The sequence below is a fragment of the Mastigoproctus giganteus genome, chromosome 10, assembly GCF_048544385.1.
Source record: "Mastigoproctus giganteus isolate SK-2022 chromosome 10, ASM4854438v1, whole genome shotgun sequence".
Classification (NCBI taxonomy): domain Eukaryota; kingdom Metazoa; phylum Arthropoda; class Arachnida; order Uropygi; family Thelyphonidae; genus Mastigoproctus; species Mastigoproctus giganteus.
Genome location: NC_143584.1, coordinates 146595999 through 146615583, shown reverse-complemented (window position 1 = coordinate 146615583; position 19585 = coordinate 146595999). Strand labels below are relative to the sequence as shown.

Here is a 19585-nt window from a genome sequence, read left to right as displayed (position 1 = left end):
CAGCCTGCCATATATATTTTTGAATTAATGGAATTTCTGATGTAAATTTAGAAAATATTCTGCACATTGCTACAAAAAATATCGATTCACTGATAAAAACAAACAGTATCAAATCTCTCATTAAAAATAAAAATAAAATACTGCAATTTTGTTACTGGAATTGTATTTTTGTAATTTTATCCTGAATTTCTATTTCGTTTTTTTTATTAATAAAATTAATTATGTGTATGTATAAATATTAAAATAAATAATAATATAAAACTGTTTGACAATTGTTTAATTATACACAATTTTAATAATCCTGAAAATAATCCTAAAAATCATGGAAAGCTAAAAAAAAAATGGTCCGCATGTACCTCATAGCCATTTTATTTGGCCTGCCAGTTATAAAGGTTGCCCACCCCTGCTCTAAATGCTTATACAGTTTTTTTTTTTTTTTTTTTTTTCATTTTGATATACTATAAATTACGAGGCATAAATTTTTGTTGGAGTTTAACAGATCCCAACCACACCAAGTGCATGGTATGGTTGGTTGTGTCCAGTTACTATTATTACTGTTCATCAAGGAACTCTCCAACTATCCTACAGGTGTTTAGGATCACAGCTTTCTGGAGTTCCATGTAAATGTTCTCTGGGAACCTATTGTTGCTAGGTTCTGATGGAGGCTCTTTGGCACCATCTGGTAGTTGACTCAGTGATTGGGATGACCATATTTCTTTGACTTCCTGTCTCAGGTCTGTGTAACTCCTGATCTTTTCCCTGTAGGTTTTATGAAGGTTGCTAGTGTTGGGCACTACCAACCTCCATAAAACGATCAAGGTAGGTACCCATTTCCTTCTTGTCAATGAGGGTTATGTGTGGTCTGTTGTGCAGGATTGACTTGTCTGTTATTATGCAAGGTGCCAATACAGTGTGTGAGTGGGCGTCTCTAGTACAGCCTATGATTTGTACTTGTGATATAATACACTTTCTTCGACCAACTGCTACTTTTGTGGTAGCTTCTGATGTATGAGGTGTGTCCAAATTTATTTCTCACAAAATAAAGTATATGCATGGGACTGCTTTTAGTCTAACTGCCAATTAATTCTGAATGATTTCAGAAGATGGCAGCACAATAAACTATCACATTGATTGCAGTGCCTTAAACAGTATACTATGTTTATAATAGTAAAAATGGTGTCCGCCACTCATAAAGCAGACACATGCACAAAAAGACAATTGTGTCAACTTGTGTGAAGCAATGCTCACTCGAGATGATGCATAAATGGATATTTCTTTTCCTTGACTGTCACAATGAATGAGACATGGTTTTTACTCTTCAATAGAGAAACAAAACATTAGTCTGTCCAATGGAAGCACACTGATTCACCACTGCCTAAAAAGCTCCATGTTGCTGCAAGTGCACAGAAAATGATGGTTACTTTTTTCTGGAATATTGATGGAATAATCCTTACACATTTTGTACCCAAGGGTAGGGTCACTACAGTGACAGGAAACTGATATGCAGAAGTTCTCAAGAAAACGTTTCTCCCAGCACTTCAGAAAAAATGTCCACACAGACCGAATCACATTTGTTTGCATCAGGACAACACTTCACCCCCATCGTTCTGGAAATGTGCAAAACATTCTTAAAGAAAACAAAATTGAGGTTATCCCACATCTTCTATACTAGCCTGAACTTGCACCCAGTGACGTTTGGTTGTTCCCGACGATGAAGGATATTCTTCGTGGCAGAAGATTTCCTACCTGAAAAGCATCTGCTTCAGCCATTTACCAGCAAGCTGAACATACCTCCAAAGAAAGCTTTGCTGTGGCCTTCACAGCTTGGAAGAACAGGTGTGAAAAAATGTGCACGGCTTCTAGGGGAATAAGTTGAAAAGTGAGGCAAGTATCAGCTCTGTATCTTATGTACTTTATGAGAAATAAATTTGGAGACCATATAACTTGAATGCACTTTGTATTATCCTAGTGACCTGGTCATGTCTATGAGTGTACTCCATCTGGGTGATCACCCTGCATCCTACGGTGATATGCTGGATTGTTTCCGGGGCCAATTAGCATCAATAGGTGTTATCTGTCACTACGGGGTCCTTGGCAATGCATTTTCTGTAGTTCCTGGTATTGATTATCTGGTCTTGGATGGTAAGCATGAATCCTTTGGTCTTGGGAAAGTGCTTCTGGCTCATGAGCCTTGCGTTGGAAGCCATCTTATCTATGTAGTCCTGATGGAGGTCACTGTAGTGTCTGTCATGGAGTGCCATCTTCCATCTTTCTGTTTTTGTTTCTTCTGTCTGTGTGAGTGGGAGTCTCCTTGTTGAGGGGTGTGTGTGCCAGTTTTCTATCTTCCTTATGGCTTGGTAGATTGCCACTGTGTTTTTTTGGAAGTATTACCTCGGGTTCTGATCACCTCCATCTGTTCTTCAATGAGGTCTGTCATACCCCTTCCTCTCTCTCCTTACCGGGCTATGGTCAGTCTCTCGGTCAGTCACTTTCATAAATCTCCTCCAGGTCGGTGTTAGTCCAACTTTGATCCTGAAGGAATATGATAGTACCGGAACTGCATAGATGTTTATAGCTCTGACAATGTTCCTGCCATCCAGCTTTGTTTTTAATAGGCTCCTCCATCTCTGACTGTATTCCTCAGTCAGGTGCACCTTGATCATGTGTTGTAACTGTTGAGTCTGCATTATCCCCAGATATTTATAGGTCTCTCTCTCTCTCTCTCTCTCTCTCTCATAGCTTCAATCTCTTCACCAGTGGTCAGTTGATAGTTTCAGCCAACTGAATTTCCTTTTTTATACTCTGGCACAACTACTAGGTCAGGGGAGTTTACAATAAATCATGATTACAATCATTAATCGTATTTAGCAGTCATGGCTTAAACCACATTTCACTCAAAAAGCATGTGCTACTATACCCTCATTCCTGACTACCGGGCTAAGTCAGTTATAAAAATGTTCTTGTTTGTGCTCTGGTACAACAACAAGGTTGGAAGAGTTTACAATAAATACAATCGTTAATCATATTTAGCAGTCACAGGCTTAAACCACTGTCCATGTTGTTATTGTTTTTTGGTTTTTAGGAGCATTAGCAACTAAGGCCATATTGCTCCTGGGATATGCGGTAGTCATTCCCTGACCTTTCTGCATCCTCCTTATTTGGTGAGCATGGGCTCAAACCCTGGTCTAATCAAGAAGTGTGTGCTACACACTGCTGCTCCTGCCCACCTGGCTACGGAAGCACCACCCATGTCCATTCAAACAGCGTGTGCTACTGCAGTCTTGCTCTTGACCACTTGGCTATATTTCTCTGATGCAATCCATGGGTCTTGCATTTATAACTAGGCCAAATTGCATCCTGATGTTGGTGCTGAACTCTTCAGTGATCCAGAATAGCTGTTGGAGTTGATACTTGGTTGCTGAATAGAGTTGGATATCATACATGTACATCAAGTGAGAAAAGGTGTAAAGGTTCTTTTCCCTTCTTTAAGGGTATATCCAGCTTGCTGTTGTTAAGCATGGTGGATAGTGGGTCGAGTGCCAGACAGAACCACAGTGGACTCTGCATCTCCCTGGAAGATCAGTCTGATTGTGATGTTCTCCACCCCTTGATGGTGGTCCTCCACTAGCAACCACGGTTGCTGTTAGGAAGTGTGTCAGTGTTGGGTTGACTTTGTAGATCCGCAGTGTCTCTATCAGCCAGCTATGGGATATGGAATTGAAGGCCTTACAATAGTTGATGTGGGCCATGTATAGGTTGCAGTGCTTCTTGTAAGCTTGCTCCATAACTGCCACATCAATAGTCAATTGCTCCTTGCATCCTTTCCTTTTCTCATCTGCTTATATCCCTTCTGCTGCTTAGCCATGATGTTCTGGCTCCCCAAATGCTCTGATATCTTCTTGGTTATGCAGCTGGTCAGGATCTTGTTCGCTGTTGGGAGACAGGTGATCAGCTGTTTGCCAGGTTTCTGGTGTCTTTGTCCTTAGCCTTCAGATAGATGATTCCTTGAGACTCTAGGATTGTATTGAGTGCCTTATCTGAGTGAATTGCTCTGCTATGTGCCAGTAGCTGTGGATATTATCTATCCCTGATCAGGAAGTCCCCTGTGGGACTTCCTGATCGACTGTTATACTACTCCATCCCGAATCCCTGTCATCTCTTGTACGTCCTTGGTTTTCTTCCATCGCAGGTCTATCCAGGGGATGCAGCTATCATTGCTAACTTTGCTGCTCCACAGGTTGCCCCAAAACTCCTCAAGTGCCATCTGGCTGGTGGAAGATGGATCCATTGCCCTCCTCCTCTTGTCCAACATTCCTGTAGAAGGCTCTCTGGTTTTCATCAAATATCCGGTTGTCTGTTGTCCTAAGGGCACTCTCCCTGTATTAGCAAGGTCTCTTGCTGAGTGCAAGGAGATCTTGCTTGATGATATCCAGGTGTTCTTCGATCCCATGATTACAGGTCTCATGTTTACTGTGGACGTTGTCTTTCTTGAAGATGGTCTTCACTTTTCTGATCAGCTTCTTACTCCTATTGCCGTGTAGGTACTGGGTCACTTGGCCTATCTTCACACAACTCATCTATCTTCTGCTGCAGCCTTCTTTCCTAGGCTGGTGGTTCCTTACCTTTGCATTTTATTTTCTATTGTTCTCTGGTTTCTCTTCCATTCATCCTGATAGCTGCTACAGTAGTAAAGTAAATGACTGTGCAGAGGCATCCAGTTTTATTTCATTATTGTTGAGATAATCCAGTATTATTCGCTGAATGAGGTGGTCTCTAACTTGCTATAGGATTCTGCTGAGTCTCTGCTTCAGTATGGCATGGGTCTTTATGGAGTCCATTTCCTCAAATTCTTCCAGGGCCTTTTTTCACTCTTCTTCTATTCTAGATATCGTGATCTTGTCTTTTTCTACTTTGGGTTGTACTTCTTGTACTTGCTGTTCCTCCTCGGGTTGTGGTTCAGTTGTGTCCACATTCTTTGTAGTTTGTAACTCTTGATTGGTTGTCACTGCTTGATTTTTTTCCAAGATTGAAGGAGCTATCAGATTCTTCATGATAATGGTCTGCAATTTGCTGTTCAGTGACCTGAACAGATGGGAACTGTTCCAACCATTTGGTGTGTGTGTTTTCATCCTGTATACTGTCATATCAATCTTTATCTTGGTTACTTCACAATGTGCTTGAATGCTGAACATATTCATTTTAATGCTCCACTTCATGCATTAGCTTTTTCTTCCTTCTTGGGTGCCACTAGTGCAATTGCACAGGAAACACTTCTAGTTGGTTGGGTTGGATGGTTTTGCCCTACCCTTGCGGTAGCCATACATTAGCATTAGTAGAGGCATATGATGCAAGAAAGCAAGCTTATGCAGCATCAGCCAAATAAAAAAAAAAAAAAAAACCTGTCCAGCTCAGCCTTAAATTTATTTAGGCTATCAACTTCCACAACAAAGGATGGAAGTCTGTTCCACCAATCAACTACACGCTGGCTAAAGGCACATCTATCCTACATCTGTCTTTCCTCAATTTAAATTTATGCCCTCTCAGGTGATTATTCGGAGCAAGAGGAAGAATCCCATCAGCACTGAGCATGCTCAAACCATTCAAGGCTTGATACACCTCAATCAGATCACCTCACAGGTGCCTAGTCTCCAGAAACTGTAATTTGCAAAACTTAAGCCTTTCTTCGTAAGAGCAACCCTTGGTTCCATTCACATGGAATGGCACCACTCGTTCCACTGTCTTTCTCAGGAGAGAGTCTCCAACTTTTGAACAAGCCCTCTGCCTAAGGCCCGAATACGAGTGACTTTATCCTGCATTAGCTTTTTCCTCCATTTATCCTTTATTAGCTTTGGCTTTTTTGTCATCCAGTGGTGGGTGGTAGTTATTGGCAGTGACACCAAATTGCACCACTCTCTGCCTCAGCCATCGCTTCGAACTTGGGAGAGGTAGGTCTGATGAAGCAGCATGCAGTTCCATCCCCTCCCCCAGCAGAATTCAAACTGCGATCCATCACATTGGTGGTCTGGCATCGTACCACTGAGCTAACCACACCCCCTTTTATTATTATTATTCTGATTCTATCATTTACATTTGTTCAACAACTAACAGAGGGTTAATAAATAATTCTGGCTAATTATCACTTGGGGTAATTCATAGATAGAGTGTTAGGCTATAATTCTCCTCTATACAGATTTTTTTGTTTTTCTGGTCCCAGTAATGTCCCAATGGAAAGAGAAAAATTAAAGTCGAAAGCACCACAATATGCATACTAGGAGATAAATTTCATCCTGAAACCACCAATGTTGTGCATTGGTGGTTTTATGTGTTTTGGGGCCGGACTGGGGTTCCTTAGCTATCAATTCTGGATGCATCGAATCATTGGTATGACTGAGTGAGAGAAGTCGTTAGAGGAAGTTTTATGTTCATTTAAATTCAAGTGTTGCACTGAAGTATTCTATGAATAATAGTCAGGTAAATTTCTCTAATTTTTTTTAGATTAACATTGACAAATGCAAGGTACTGCATTAGTTAGCAGCAATTCCAAAATAACACACCAACTATGTAGTACCATGCTCAGGGTGGTGGAAAAACAAAAAAAACCTGGGGTAATCGTGTAGTCAGACATGAAGTTCTGTGAGCAGTGCAGACAGCCTGTTGGGGCAGCTCATGGTGTTCTGTCAAATATACAGGAATTTTGAAAGCAGGAAAAAGCCGGTGATTATTCCATTGTTATTCCTTTAAATGCATAAAAAAAGATCAGGGTTTTATAAAAGTACTTCTCTGAACATTTCCCATTTAGCATTTGTACTTGGTAGATTAATTAACTGTTCACATTGAATATATTTTAAATAATGCCTGAGACCATCATAATGCAAAATTTAGGATGTACCTTGAATACTACTACAAGTCAGGAAGTCTAATTTCAAGGTGGATCTGTTGGAATGAATGCAGAAAAGAACACGATTATTCATTCAGGGACTCAAAAGGGTACTGGAAACTAAAGACCAACAAGAGACTTGACTGAAGTGTTTAAGGCTTTAAATTGACTGAGGAAACTAAATGTTGATGGCATCCTTACCTTTTCTCAGCTGGCAAACACAAGGGGATATAAATGAATATAAATTTAAAATGGGGAAAGAAGAAAAAAGGGTGGTTGCAGGATAGATGTGTGAAAATTTGTTTTCAGTCAGAGAGTAATTGATTTTTGGAACAAACCTCCACCTGATGATGTGAAAGTGGGTAGTCTGAATAAATTAAAAACAAGGAAGGATTAGAAAAATTATTAGGGGGAATGCACAGATAACGTGGATAGTTTTTTTTTTTTTTTTTTTTTTTGGCTGATGCTATATAAGATTGGCTCCTTGCATCGTTTTCCAATAGTAATACCAATACTATATTGGATAATAAAAAGAAATATCTTTAGTAGTAGTAGTTTTGTTATATATAAAAAAAAATTTATATTTCCCAAAAGTGGGCACAAGTGCACTTTCTGCACGAACATGGAACTGTAGAGAATTTTTTGAGGCTACAATTTCACAATTAAGAAAATAATTAATGATACAGATTAAAAGTGAATACTATACTGGAGGAATATTATTATATATTTAGATTTTTTAATCAACATCGATGTTAATTAACAGACATTTAAATTTCTAAGTTTTTCTGTTGTTAGTGTCTTTTATGCTCTATTGTGTACTAGAGTTAATATCACTGGTAAATCCATCCCTCCCACCCCAATGCTTTTTCAAAATTTAAGCATGGTAATTTCTCATCCAATCCATTTTCAATGATCATACAACTCTATTTCCTGATAACCATTATCCGGACCAGCGTTTCCCAAACTTTTTTAGTCACGGAACACTTTTTATCTCATAGTACATTTTTGCAACACTTTTCATCTCACAATATATTTATGGAACACTTACGAAACACAAGTTTAGCAGGAGCGAAATAACTGTTTTCTAATATTTTATTATGTACGATGCACTGTGCATCAGGAGCATCTTTATTTCCAACACATGTAAAACCAAATTTAAATAACTGTCGTCATACTTTCGTTTTGGTCTTTTATTGGTTGGTTCCTGTTTTTTCACTTTGGATTTTTGGGGAACGAAAAGCTGCGATTGTTCATCCTCACCTTGAAGTGTGATAATATTGTGTTCATTTTCATTGACCACAGTTACACTACTAGGAGTACTTGTGTCTCGTTTTAAAGTTCCTTTCTTCAACCACAAATCTATAGTCATTCATTTTAATAATAACTAGGGGGCTTTGCCCACCCCCCGTGCATGCTTTTCTACTTAAAATGTAGAGGTATACAGAGTTAAGTCAAATCTTTTTATGTTAGATATTGATCAGTGCGTATCCTGTCGATACGCACTGATCAATATCTAATCAGGAAATGACCTATGTAACTTTTCACCTGTGCATTTGTAGTGCTCGGCATTCTCAAGGTCGAACAAATATCACTATGTAATTATTTACTTGTGTTTACATAAGTCACTTAGGAAAAGGCCTTTTGCTTCAGGTTCCATAAAGCATGAGGAATATTACTGCATCCAAAAGAGCAGGACTAAAATACTGAAATATTTACAAACTATAAATATTTAAAATATTTACAAAATACTAAACTATTTACAAATATGTATACAATATTCATTAATATACAAAAAATGCTACAATGGAACATCAAATGTTAGAAAGGGAAGCACGTGCACAAGATTGGTGAACGCTATGCAGGCAGTAGTCAATAATTAATTGCATTTTTAGTTACGTAATTGCCTCGCCCTTTTCTCTTATTGGCTTGAATAAATATCACTAGGAAAAAACTTTTTTAATGTATAGAGAGATATTTCAAAATACTGATAATTATAAAAAAAAATGTATACAAGGAAGTGAGTTTAGTTGTAATATCGGTTCACTTCCCCCTCTCCTTCAACCAGTGTACTCCGGGCTAAATCGCATACAAATGGCATATTAGATCACTACAATGCTAGTTTTTCGTAGCTGTCATTAACTCTACATATTTCTCTATGCAAAAACCCACCAAAATAAAGTGTTCCGTGGTCTATTTGATTATTAGTATATCCCAGTATATTAATAATAAAAAAAATAATAATGTTAAAAAATTATAATGATACAAAAGTGGTGTACACTACAAATATGCAAAATGTATTTAATTTATTTTATTAATTATTGATTAAGATTTTTCACGGAACACTAGTTCACATCTCACAGAACACTAGTGTTCCGTGGAACACAGTTTGGGAAACGCTGATCTGGACCAATACTGATGTTAAGTAAAACACAATGCTTGAATGTGAGTATATTTAGAATTTAGCTCATCAACTATCTACTTAGAGTCATCAGTGATGTTATCAAAGCTATCCTATAGTGGATTAATATAGTTCAGCCCCTTCCTCTTAGTGTTCACATATAAGAAAAACTCTTTTACTAATGCCCATGGTGCTTTGGCAAAGTCATTTTACAGACTGCCTTAGCATGTCTTACTCCTAGCGTAAGCTTATTACATAATTTACATTCATCCAATGTAATCTTCCTTGTTGTTGCAGACAATTCACGATATTGAATCACATTGATCACTGTTCAAGTTCTATGATTGTGCACCTTACTCTAGTTTGAATAATAACTCTTTAAATGCATAAAAAAAGATCAGGGTCTTATAAAAGTACTTCTCTGAACATTTCCCATTTTAGCATTTGTACTTGGTAGATTAATTAACTGTTCACATTGAATATATTTTAAATAGTGCCTGAGACCATCATAACGCAAAATTATTGCATCCTTGCAAAATTCTAAAACCTTTCCCTTTGCCATGATAACAATTATCTCTTTAGATACGCCACATTTGGAGTGACCAGATGGGTGAAATGGGAAGGTTTTTTTTTTTTTTTTTTGGCTGATGCTGTATAAGCTTGCTTTCTTGCATCATATGCCTCAACTAATGCTAATGCTAACATAATAATACATTATGATCACTCCTGGTAAAGGTTCCTTAAAGCAAAAATTCTCAATATCAATTGATTCCTCAGTTAAAATGAGGTCACGAATATTGTTGCTGCACATAGCATGGCATCCATATTCATGACTTCATATAACATGTTGATATGAGAAGCAGTCTAATAACTCCAGAAATATACTACTACTGTTCATATGACTCAACCATAAAATCTCAACCTACCTCAGTTAAAATGAGGTCACGAATATTGTTGCTGCACATAGCATGGCATCCATATTCATGACTTCATATAACATGTTGATATGAGAAGCAGTCTAATAACTCCAGAAATATACTACTACTGTTCATATGACTCAACCATAAAATCTCAACCTACCTCTGGAAAATTAAAGGTCTCCTATTCATGTTTCATCTGCTACATTTCTTTCTCTCTCTCTCTCTCTCTCTCTCTCTCTCTCTCACACACACACACACACAGTACATAAGCTCAAATGAAAAAAAAAAAAAAAAAAGAATAAAATAAAATAAATGATTACTGTGATTCTTTTTGTATGAAATTTTCTTTCAACTTACCTGTAGTCACATCTCGATGTTCATTAAATGCTGCAAATGGAACGTATGGTCTACGTATATCCCAAATGTTTACAGTAAAATCTACAACTAATGAACTACTTGCAATGTTGTATTTCCTCTGAGGGCGCCATTTAATATGAGCTACAGAAGCAATAGTCTGAATGCAGTGTTCCAATTCAGGCTTGGAAGTAATATTCCACACCTTTAAAAAAGTAGGAGTTATTAAACAAATATAGATGAAATTATTTTTGCTGAATGCAAAACAAAATTCATTTAATCATTTTAACTATTTGCATATATTACAAATGTCAATATAAGTAAACATTTAAAAACAGCAATTACAATTATGAAAATAATATTAACTAGGGGGCTCGCCAACCCTCACACATGCTTTTCTATGTAAAATGTAGAGGCATGATGGAGTAAGTCAAATCTTTTCTACGTAAAAGACACACCTGTTGAAACGTACTGATCGATATCTAATCAGGAAATGACCTATGTAATTATTTACTGTGCATTTGTAGTGACATAATTGCCCCACCCACTTGTATTACATGACCCACATCCCTCTTCTCCCATTGGCTACTCCACCACGCAGCATTCTCAAGGTGGAATAAATATCACTATGTAATTATTTACCTGCATTTACATAGGTCACTTAGGAAAAGGCCTTTTGCTTCAGGTTCCATAATGCATTAGAAACACTGTTGCATCTGAAAGAGCAGGACTAAAATATATAACTAAAATATTTACAAACTATACAAATATTTAAAATATTTACAAAATACTAAACTATTTAAAAATATACAAACTGTATCGAGTCATAGTGCAATAATTAAAGACAAACACCAGCCAAGGAATAGAAAATTTTTTACTATAAAAATAATGTGATACACTATTGGAAATATTACAATAAATAAAATAAATTACGATAAAACATTAAAAATATAGTTAATAATATACTGAAGCAATAAAACTATCTAAAATAAACTGGATTAAAAGCGATAAAACCTGAAGCTTTCGGAGACTGCTTTCTCCTTCTTCAACAGTATGTTTTACTTTAACTGTTGAAGAAGGAGACAGCAGTCTCCGAAAGCTTCAGGTTTTATCGCTTTTAATCCAGTTTATTTTAGATAGTTTTATTGCTTCAGTATATTATTAACTATATTTTTAACATTTTATCATAATTTATTTTATTTATTGTAATATTTCCGATAGTGTATCACATTATTTTTATAGTAAAAAATTTTTTTTTATTCCTTGGCTGGTGTTTGTCTTTAATTATTGCAGTATGGAATTTCCCAGCCCCATAGGCCTGTTTGAAGATGTATCGAGTCAGCTGACATTACAATGGAACATCAAATGATGCTGGGCGTGGTCATGCATTAGACAGTGAAGCACGTGCACAAGATTGGTGAACATTATGGAGGCAGTTGTCTTTCAATGGAAGGCAACAATGCAATTATTTACATGCGCATTTGTAGTGACATAATTGCTCCACCCTCTTCTCCGATTGGCTCGAATAAATATCACTAGGAGGAAAGCTTTTTTAACGTATAGAGAGATATTTAGCGTGAAGAATAATTTTAATTATTCCGTGCAATTCACAGAATTCTATGCAGAACTATACAAAGACAATTTCATGATACTATTGTGATGGGAAAAGGAGAATACATGGTTATTCACACTGAAATATTAAGAAAAAGGAAACATTCCTAGGCCAGGGAGAGATCATGTGAATATTTAAAGAGTAAATTTATTGTGTTAAGTGATTTACATAGTTAACCAACTCACTACATTCTATCTACTTATTCACGGCAATGTTTCTGGATTTTTTTGTTTTTAAATTGTCAGTAATCCTAATTAAAGCTATTGAAATACAAAGTATTTAATTAGCTTTAATTAAAGTAAAACCTAACCTAATTAAAATACAAAGTAGAACAAGGTTTGAAAGCGACCACAACAGCTTCTGAAAACAAAAAAAGATATTTTTTCCATTGAAAACAAATAAAAAAGAGGAAACATATATATTTAATATATATATATACCACATTGTTATCTTACAATTCCCTAATCAGTTCCACAAGCTCTGGATCAACTGACATAATTTGAAGCTTAATTAATACGTACCGTAATATCTACATACTAACTGATATTTCTGTTCACTGACTTTTTTTTTTTTTTTTTTTGTTGTTGCAAAATTTAAACCAGTAAAAATGATAAGCAATTAATAACAAAGAACACGGCACTCACAATTTGCAACAAACACGATACAAAGTAATGAGTTTCTGAAAAGTTATTTATGTTTTTTATATGATTAAATATTTCATGAAAGGCGAAACACATTTCGCCATAATAACATGAAAACCCACAGAATTCCAGCTATTGGTACTATAGCAAATGCAAGAAGATAAGAGTTTTACTACCCATTTATAATAGACTACACTAACAGAAAACACCAATAAACTGGAAAGTGCAAATTGTTTTTATTGTTTTATGGTAGTGACGTCCAGAAATGTGCTTTACAAAAATAACATGAAGGCAATAATAACTAGCGGGTCAACAGCAGGGATTCACAAAAAGGAAACTGAAGATTAAATGCATGAGGCATAATATGCCTTGGGTCGAAATTAACTATATATCGGTGTAAATACAGCATAGTTTACCCATAAATTTAACTACCTGAATAGTGTAAAGGCATCGTTTGATTTTACCTCATACTGTGACTACCTTCACAATATGAGATACGGATACCAGGTATTCCACTACTTTGAATGGGCACCTCCGTAGCCAGGTGGGAAGGAGCGGCAGTGCGTAGCACACACTTCTTGATTAGACCACGGCTCGAGCCTGTGACCACCAAATATGGAGGATGCGGAAAGGTCAGGGAATGACCACCGCACATCCTCGGAGCAATATGGCCTTAGTTACTAATGCTCCTAAAAACTAAATAACAACAACAACTACTTTGAATAAATAACACTTCTCTAGTAGAGGAAACTACTGTTATTTATTCTCAGTGGGCACCACCACCCAGATGAGTGGGGAAAAAAACTAAACCTTGGGGGACACCAGCATTAGATGATAGATACATGATAGATACAATGATAGATACAATATGATAGATACAAGTTGATATGCAACCAAGTTACAAAGGAGGTTAAGTAGGCGAAGGCAGATTACGAGAAATCCTTGGCAAGGGATGTAAAGAAAAACAGCAAAGAGTTCTTTACTTATGTAAACTCTAGAAGGAAGGGGATGAATCAGATTGGTCCACTTGATATTGATGGGTCAACTGTTGATGACCCTGCTCAGGTAGCTAACAAACTAAATGAATATTTTGCATCGACATTCACACATGAGGAGTTATTCAGCGAGGGGAATGCCAGAGGTGTATTCAACTCTAGCAGTAAGCTACAGAATCTTGAAATAACTGGGAGTACAGTGGAGGAAAAACTGTTGAAGATAAACACAAGAAAGGAACCCGGGGTGGATGGGATCTATCCAGTTATATTAAAGGAGGCAGCAAAGGAAGTAAGCAAACCCTTAGCCATAATTATGAGAGCTTCCTTGGACTCAGGGGAGGTACCCATAGACTGGAAATGTGCAAATGTGACCCCAATTCACAAAGGAGGATCAAAGGCTGACACAAGTAATTATAGACCTGTGAGCTTAACTTCTGTTCCAGGAAAATTAATGGAGGCACTGGTTAAAGGGGCACTGCAGGATCATTTAGACAAGACTTCAGTTATAGCTCGGACACGGCATGGTTTTGTTAAGGGGAAGTCTTGCCTAACCAATTTGATTGGATACTATGATGCAGTCACAAAAGAACTGGATGCAGGGAATAGCTTTGATATTATATACTTGGATCTTAGAAAGGCTTTTGATACTGTTGCACATGGAAGACTGCTACACAAATTGGAGCAGTGTGACATTGGAGGCAAATTGCTGCTATGGATAAAGGGGTGGTTGAGGGGGAGAAGACAGAGAGTGGTAATCAATGGACACTGCTCATCGTGGACTAATGTTATTAGTGGAGTCCCTCAAGGCTCAGTGTTGGGTCCATTATTGTTTTCTGTATTTATAAATGATATTGATGATGGTATATCAAGCTTAATGTCCAAGTTTGCAAACGATACAAAGGTTGGCAGGGTTGTCAAGGACACTACTGACACTATGCTGCTGCAACAGGATCTGGAAAGGTTGAGCAGATGGGCTGAGAGGTGGCAAATGAAGTTTAACATTGACAAATGTAAAGTACTACACATGGGAAACAGCAACCCCAGAGCAACGTATCAACTCTGTGGTACTACACTGACAGTGGTAGAGAATGAAAGGGACTTGGGGGTGGTTGTGCAGGCAGATATGAAGTTCTCTGAGCAGTGCAGACGGGCTGCAAGAGTAGCTCATGGAGTATTGTCAATGATATACAGGAATTTTTCCAGCAGGGATAAGGAGGTGATTATTCCATTGTATAAGGCAATGGTCAGGCCACACCTAGAGTACTGTATACAGGTCTGGAGGCCTCATTTCAAGAAGGATGTAGAGCTGCTGGAACGAGTACAGAGAAGGGCAACAAGATTAGTGAATGGAACAAAGGGGTGCTCTTACGAAGAAAGGCTTAAGTTTTGCAAATTACAGTGTCTGGAGACTAGGCACCAGCGAGGTGATCTGATAGAGGTGTATAAAGCCTTGAATGGTTTGAGCATGCTCAATGCTGATGGGATTCTTCCTCTAGCTTAGAATAATCACCTGAGAGGGCATAAATTCAAATTGAGGAAAGACAGATGTAGGATAGACGTGCGGAAATTTGCCTTTAGCCAGCGGGTGGTTGGTTGGTGGAACAGACTTCCATCCCTTGTAGTGGAGGTTGATAGCCTAAATAAGTTTAAGGCTCAGCTGGACAGGTATTTTGAACGAACAGAGGGGTGAAGTGGAAGTGGGGTTTTTTTTTTTTTTTTTTTTTTTTGGCTGATGCTGCATAAGCTTGCTTTCTTGCATCAAATGCCTCTACTAATGCTAATGCCAATGCTAAGTTAGAAGACAGAGAACCATCTACCATCACCCTCAATGAGCGATCAGAAAGAAACCTGGATAACCAATTACAAAAAGCATTTGGCAAACCATAAGATGGAAGCTCGTTTAGGAGATCTTTGTGCCAAATACGATCGAAAGCCTTTGAGATGTCAAGAGCAACTGCTTGTGCTTCATTGAACTTTTCCATTGAATTTGTCCATAAATGGGTAACAAGCCAGAATATCACCAGTGGATCAACACTGACGGAATCCATACTGGCGATCGTTGATCAGACAGAGTGTTTCTAGATAGTTTAAGAGTTGGCAGTTAATTGATTTCTCCATTAATTTAGAAAGAGTAGAAGTAATTGCAATGAGACGATAACTGGATGGGAGGGATTTGTCACCCTTTTTTGGAACTTGTTGGACATGAGCAAATTTTCAAGCAGAAGGAAAAACATCTCTGGAATAAGAAAGTAAAAAAAGGTGGCAAAGTACAGGAGTAAGTTCAGGAGCACAGGTTTTGAGAAGAAGTGGAGAAATACCATCAGGACCTGGAGCTTTCTTAGCATCAAGGTTTGTCAAAATCCTTCCGACATCCTTTTGACGGAAGACCACAGGATGCATTGAATGGAGCATGTTGGGAATGGTGGGAGGTGTTTTACCAAGTTCATCAATACACGAGTTGGAAAAAAATTGGATGCTAGCAGGTCAGCTTTATCCTTGGCCGAAGTGACAACAGAACCATCTGGTTTTGACAGAGGTGAAAGCAGAAATGGGCAAAAGTTGCGGCCAATAGCTTTGGTAAGAGACCAGAATGTGTGGCTACCATTAGGGCAAGAAGCAAGTTTTCTAATCTTAGGCTGTTCAAAATCTAGTTTGTACTAATCAATAACTGCTTTACAATTATTGCAAGCTTTGGTGTAGGCAGAAAATATAACTGAAGAATTGGAAACAAGCCAATTACGATATGCAACATTCTTCTCCTGAACAGCCTTAGCACATTTATTGGAAAACCAAGGTTTAGATAAAGGTCAAGATTTTAAAGTTCAGTGTGGGATAAAGGATTCCATTCCTACAAGGATAATTTCACTGACTTGATTTTCACCGAGCAAACGTTGACATCAGAAGTTTTGAAACAGTAGTCCGACCAAGGAAAAGAAGAAAAGAAATCTCGCAGGTCATCCCATTTTGCATTTTTGTAATGCCAAACAACACGAGGTTGGGAACTGCCATGAGATAAAGGCTCCATTGGAGAAGAGACAATCACCAAGTTGTGATCTGAGGTGCCTAAAGGACCACTCACTTTGACCGTGTACTTAGAAGGGTTGTTTGTGAGAAAAAGATCAAGCGTGTTGGCTTTATGGTTAGGATTGTCTGGTATTCTTGTAGGTAAATTAACAATCTGTGCAAGTTCATTAGTAATTGGGAAAGCCTCAGCATCTCGACCAGCTGGGTCAGTGTGACTAGAAAATGGAAGCCAGCTGGAGTTGTGAACATTAAAATCACCAAGGAAAGTTACCTCACTGTTAGGAAAGTTGGACTACAGAAAGTAAAGTTGTAAAGAGAGGAAGTCAAAGAGCTCCAAGTGATTAGTGGAGTTGGGAGAACCGTAGAGACAACAGATGAATTTAACACAATGAGGAAGAGAGATTTTAAGCCAGAGAAGATGAGATTCCAAATTACCAAGTCTCTGATAGGGAATATATTGGAACGGACATATACACAAGTACCACTTTTGAGGCGAAAGGAATCATACAGCGAATCGTTTGGGCAACTGAGATGAATAGTAGTTGAATTAACCGATAACTGAGATTCTGTCAGAAAAAGTACATGGGGTTTGGCAGACTGGAAGTGGAAATGAACATCATTGAGATTAGAACTGAGACCACGTATATTTGTGAAATGAACTAGGAAGTGTTTGGGAGGTTTAAATCTTTTCGCAGATAAGCTTACTCTATTAATTTGATAATTCATGGTGTATTCAATAATAAGAAAAAGTGTGGGGAGGGGGAACATGCTGTACAATGTAATGAAATTTTTGGATATGGCATACACACAGTAAGAATATACCCAGATTCTTTTTTTTGCAGAAAGTTTGACATCGCATTGCACTGCACTTCTCTTTGGAGGCTTTTCGGCTGGTTCATGTTCTCATCATTGGGTTTGTTTAGCCTTGAGTTTGAAGTCTCTAGAGGTGGATAGTCGTTTATATCCATGGTTACTCCTTTTAGCACTAGAGGATAACTTTCCCCCCAGATTACTGGCCCTGCCACGGGGAGGCAGGAGCAGTTCCGCAAGGAGGCTAAGTGGTTAGAAGAGTTAGTTGGTCATTAAAAAAAGTTTGTTTGTTTGTTATTTGGTTTTTAGGAGCATTAGCAACTAAGGCCATATTGCTCTGGGATATGCGGTGGTCATTCCCTGACCTTTCCCATCCTCCATATTTGGTGGTGACAGGCTCGAACCCCGGTCTAATCAAGAAGCGTGTGCTATGCACTGCTGCTCCTTTCCACCTGGCTACGGAGGCGCCAGTGAAAAAAAAAAAAAAAGTAATGTATGTCATGAAAAAGAAAGGTGAATTTCCTTTCTGCTCTTACTTGTGACTTTTCAAGTGAAGAACTGGATTATAAATGAACTACTAATAGAGAACAATATAATTTAAAATGAACTTTTATTGCTGAGAAAGATTGCTATATAATTGCACTTTGAATGCTTGAACTCGAATTCGCATGGCACCCAGGGACTGAACCCACTGTATAGAATTTACAAACTGTCTGAGACCACTGTAATCGCCTTTATGAAAGAAAAAGCCCTTTCCTTTTCACTTTATGGTAGTTACATCTTTAACTAAATCCCACATCAATACACTGACATTGCCATCTAGTAGTTCTTTTATCTACAGATTCACAATGCACGAAGAATCACTGCTGATAATTAGATCAAGAGTTTTGTTTTCTCTTATTGCCTCTCTAATGCTACTGTTGGAAAGAGTCATCTTCTGTTTGAAGGCCAATAAATTCACCAAAGTATTGTTAGTATGTGTGAGTGACCAACTCACAATTTCCAGTCAATATCTGGAAAGTTAAAATCCCTCATTATAGCACATTCTAATTCACTAGCCCACTCTTATTTCTCTGTATAGTTGTTCATTATACTCATTACAGTCATTAGACCCATAACACACTGCTACTTTCATTTTCGTTTTGTCTGTGCTTATGTCACACCAAACTGACTCAGCACTGCACTGGTCACCCATATACACTGCCTTTGATTTTATGTGCATCTTAACTAAGAGCAAAATCCTTCTCCTCAACAATCCTGTCTGTCCTTTCTATACACACTGTACTCTCCACATTAAAAATTTGTTTCCCTTTGTCTGAGTAACACTACGTCTTTGATATCCCTGAAATGTCTAAATTTGACTTAACCTGTACTTCAAATTTACAAAATTTATTTACTGTGCTCCTAGCATTAACATACATGCATGTATACACGCAGCTGTTCTTATTCTTAATTACTCTAACACAGCCCCAGTATTTGTTCGTTCCATGAGAACCACCAGCAGGCCTCGAAATCCTCAGTACTTTGTTTTCCAGGCTGCTGCATGTTTCAGTACAAGCAGTGCAAGAATCTCTTACACCTCTGCCTTGTGCTGTTTTTTTTTTTTTTTTTTTTTTTTATCTATTTATCTGTATATCCTCCCCAAGCTATCAGTTTTCCAACCCACCTAACACTGCCTCAATCACATCAACAAATATTCTTACACCCCTTCTATTTAAGTTTATCCCATCCCTGTAAAAACAGCCTCTTCTGTGAACTAGTACAAACCACACCAAGAAAAATTCTACCCCATGACCTTTCACAGTCTCTCTAGGGCCAAACTGATTGACAAGGCTCTCATCATGTACTCCATCCTACTGCGTCTGGGTAGAATTGCAGACACTTTCAAATTTAATATTAACTTGCAACTTTTTTCTCAACATTGCCTTGTACTTAGTAAGTAAGTCTTTAGATC

The 19585-nt window shown here is 37.8% G+C and overlaps 1 protein-coding gene across 2 annotated transcripts in view; it reads right to left on the bottom strand.

Annotated features, from left to right (window-relative positions):
- Wdr24 (WD repeat domain 24) overlaps nucleotides 1-19585 on the bottom strand; it is a 223103-nt gene that overhangs the window by 113007 nt on the left and 90511 nt on the right. For both annotated transcript variants that reach the window (XM_090383842.1, XM_090383843.1), the window contains exon 7: nucleotides 10553-10754. In XM_090383842.1, the coding sequence (XP_090239968.1) occupies nucleotides 10553-10754 (202 nt within the window). The remainder of the gene's footprint in view (nucleotides 1-10552; nucleotides 10755-19585) is intronic.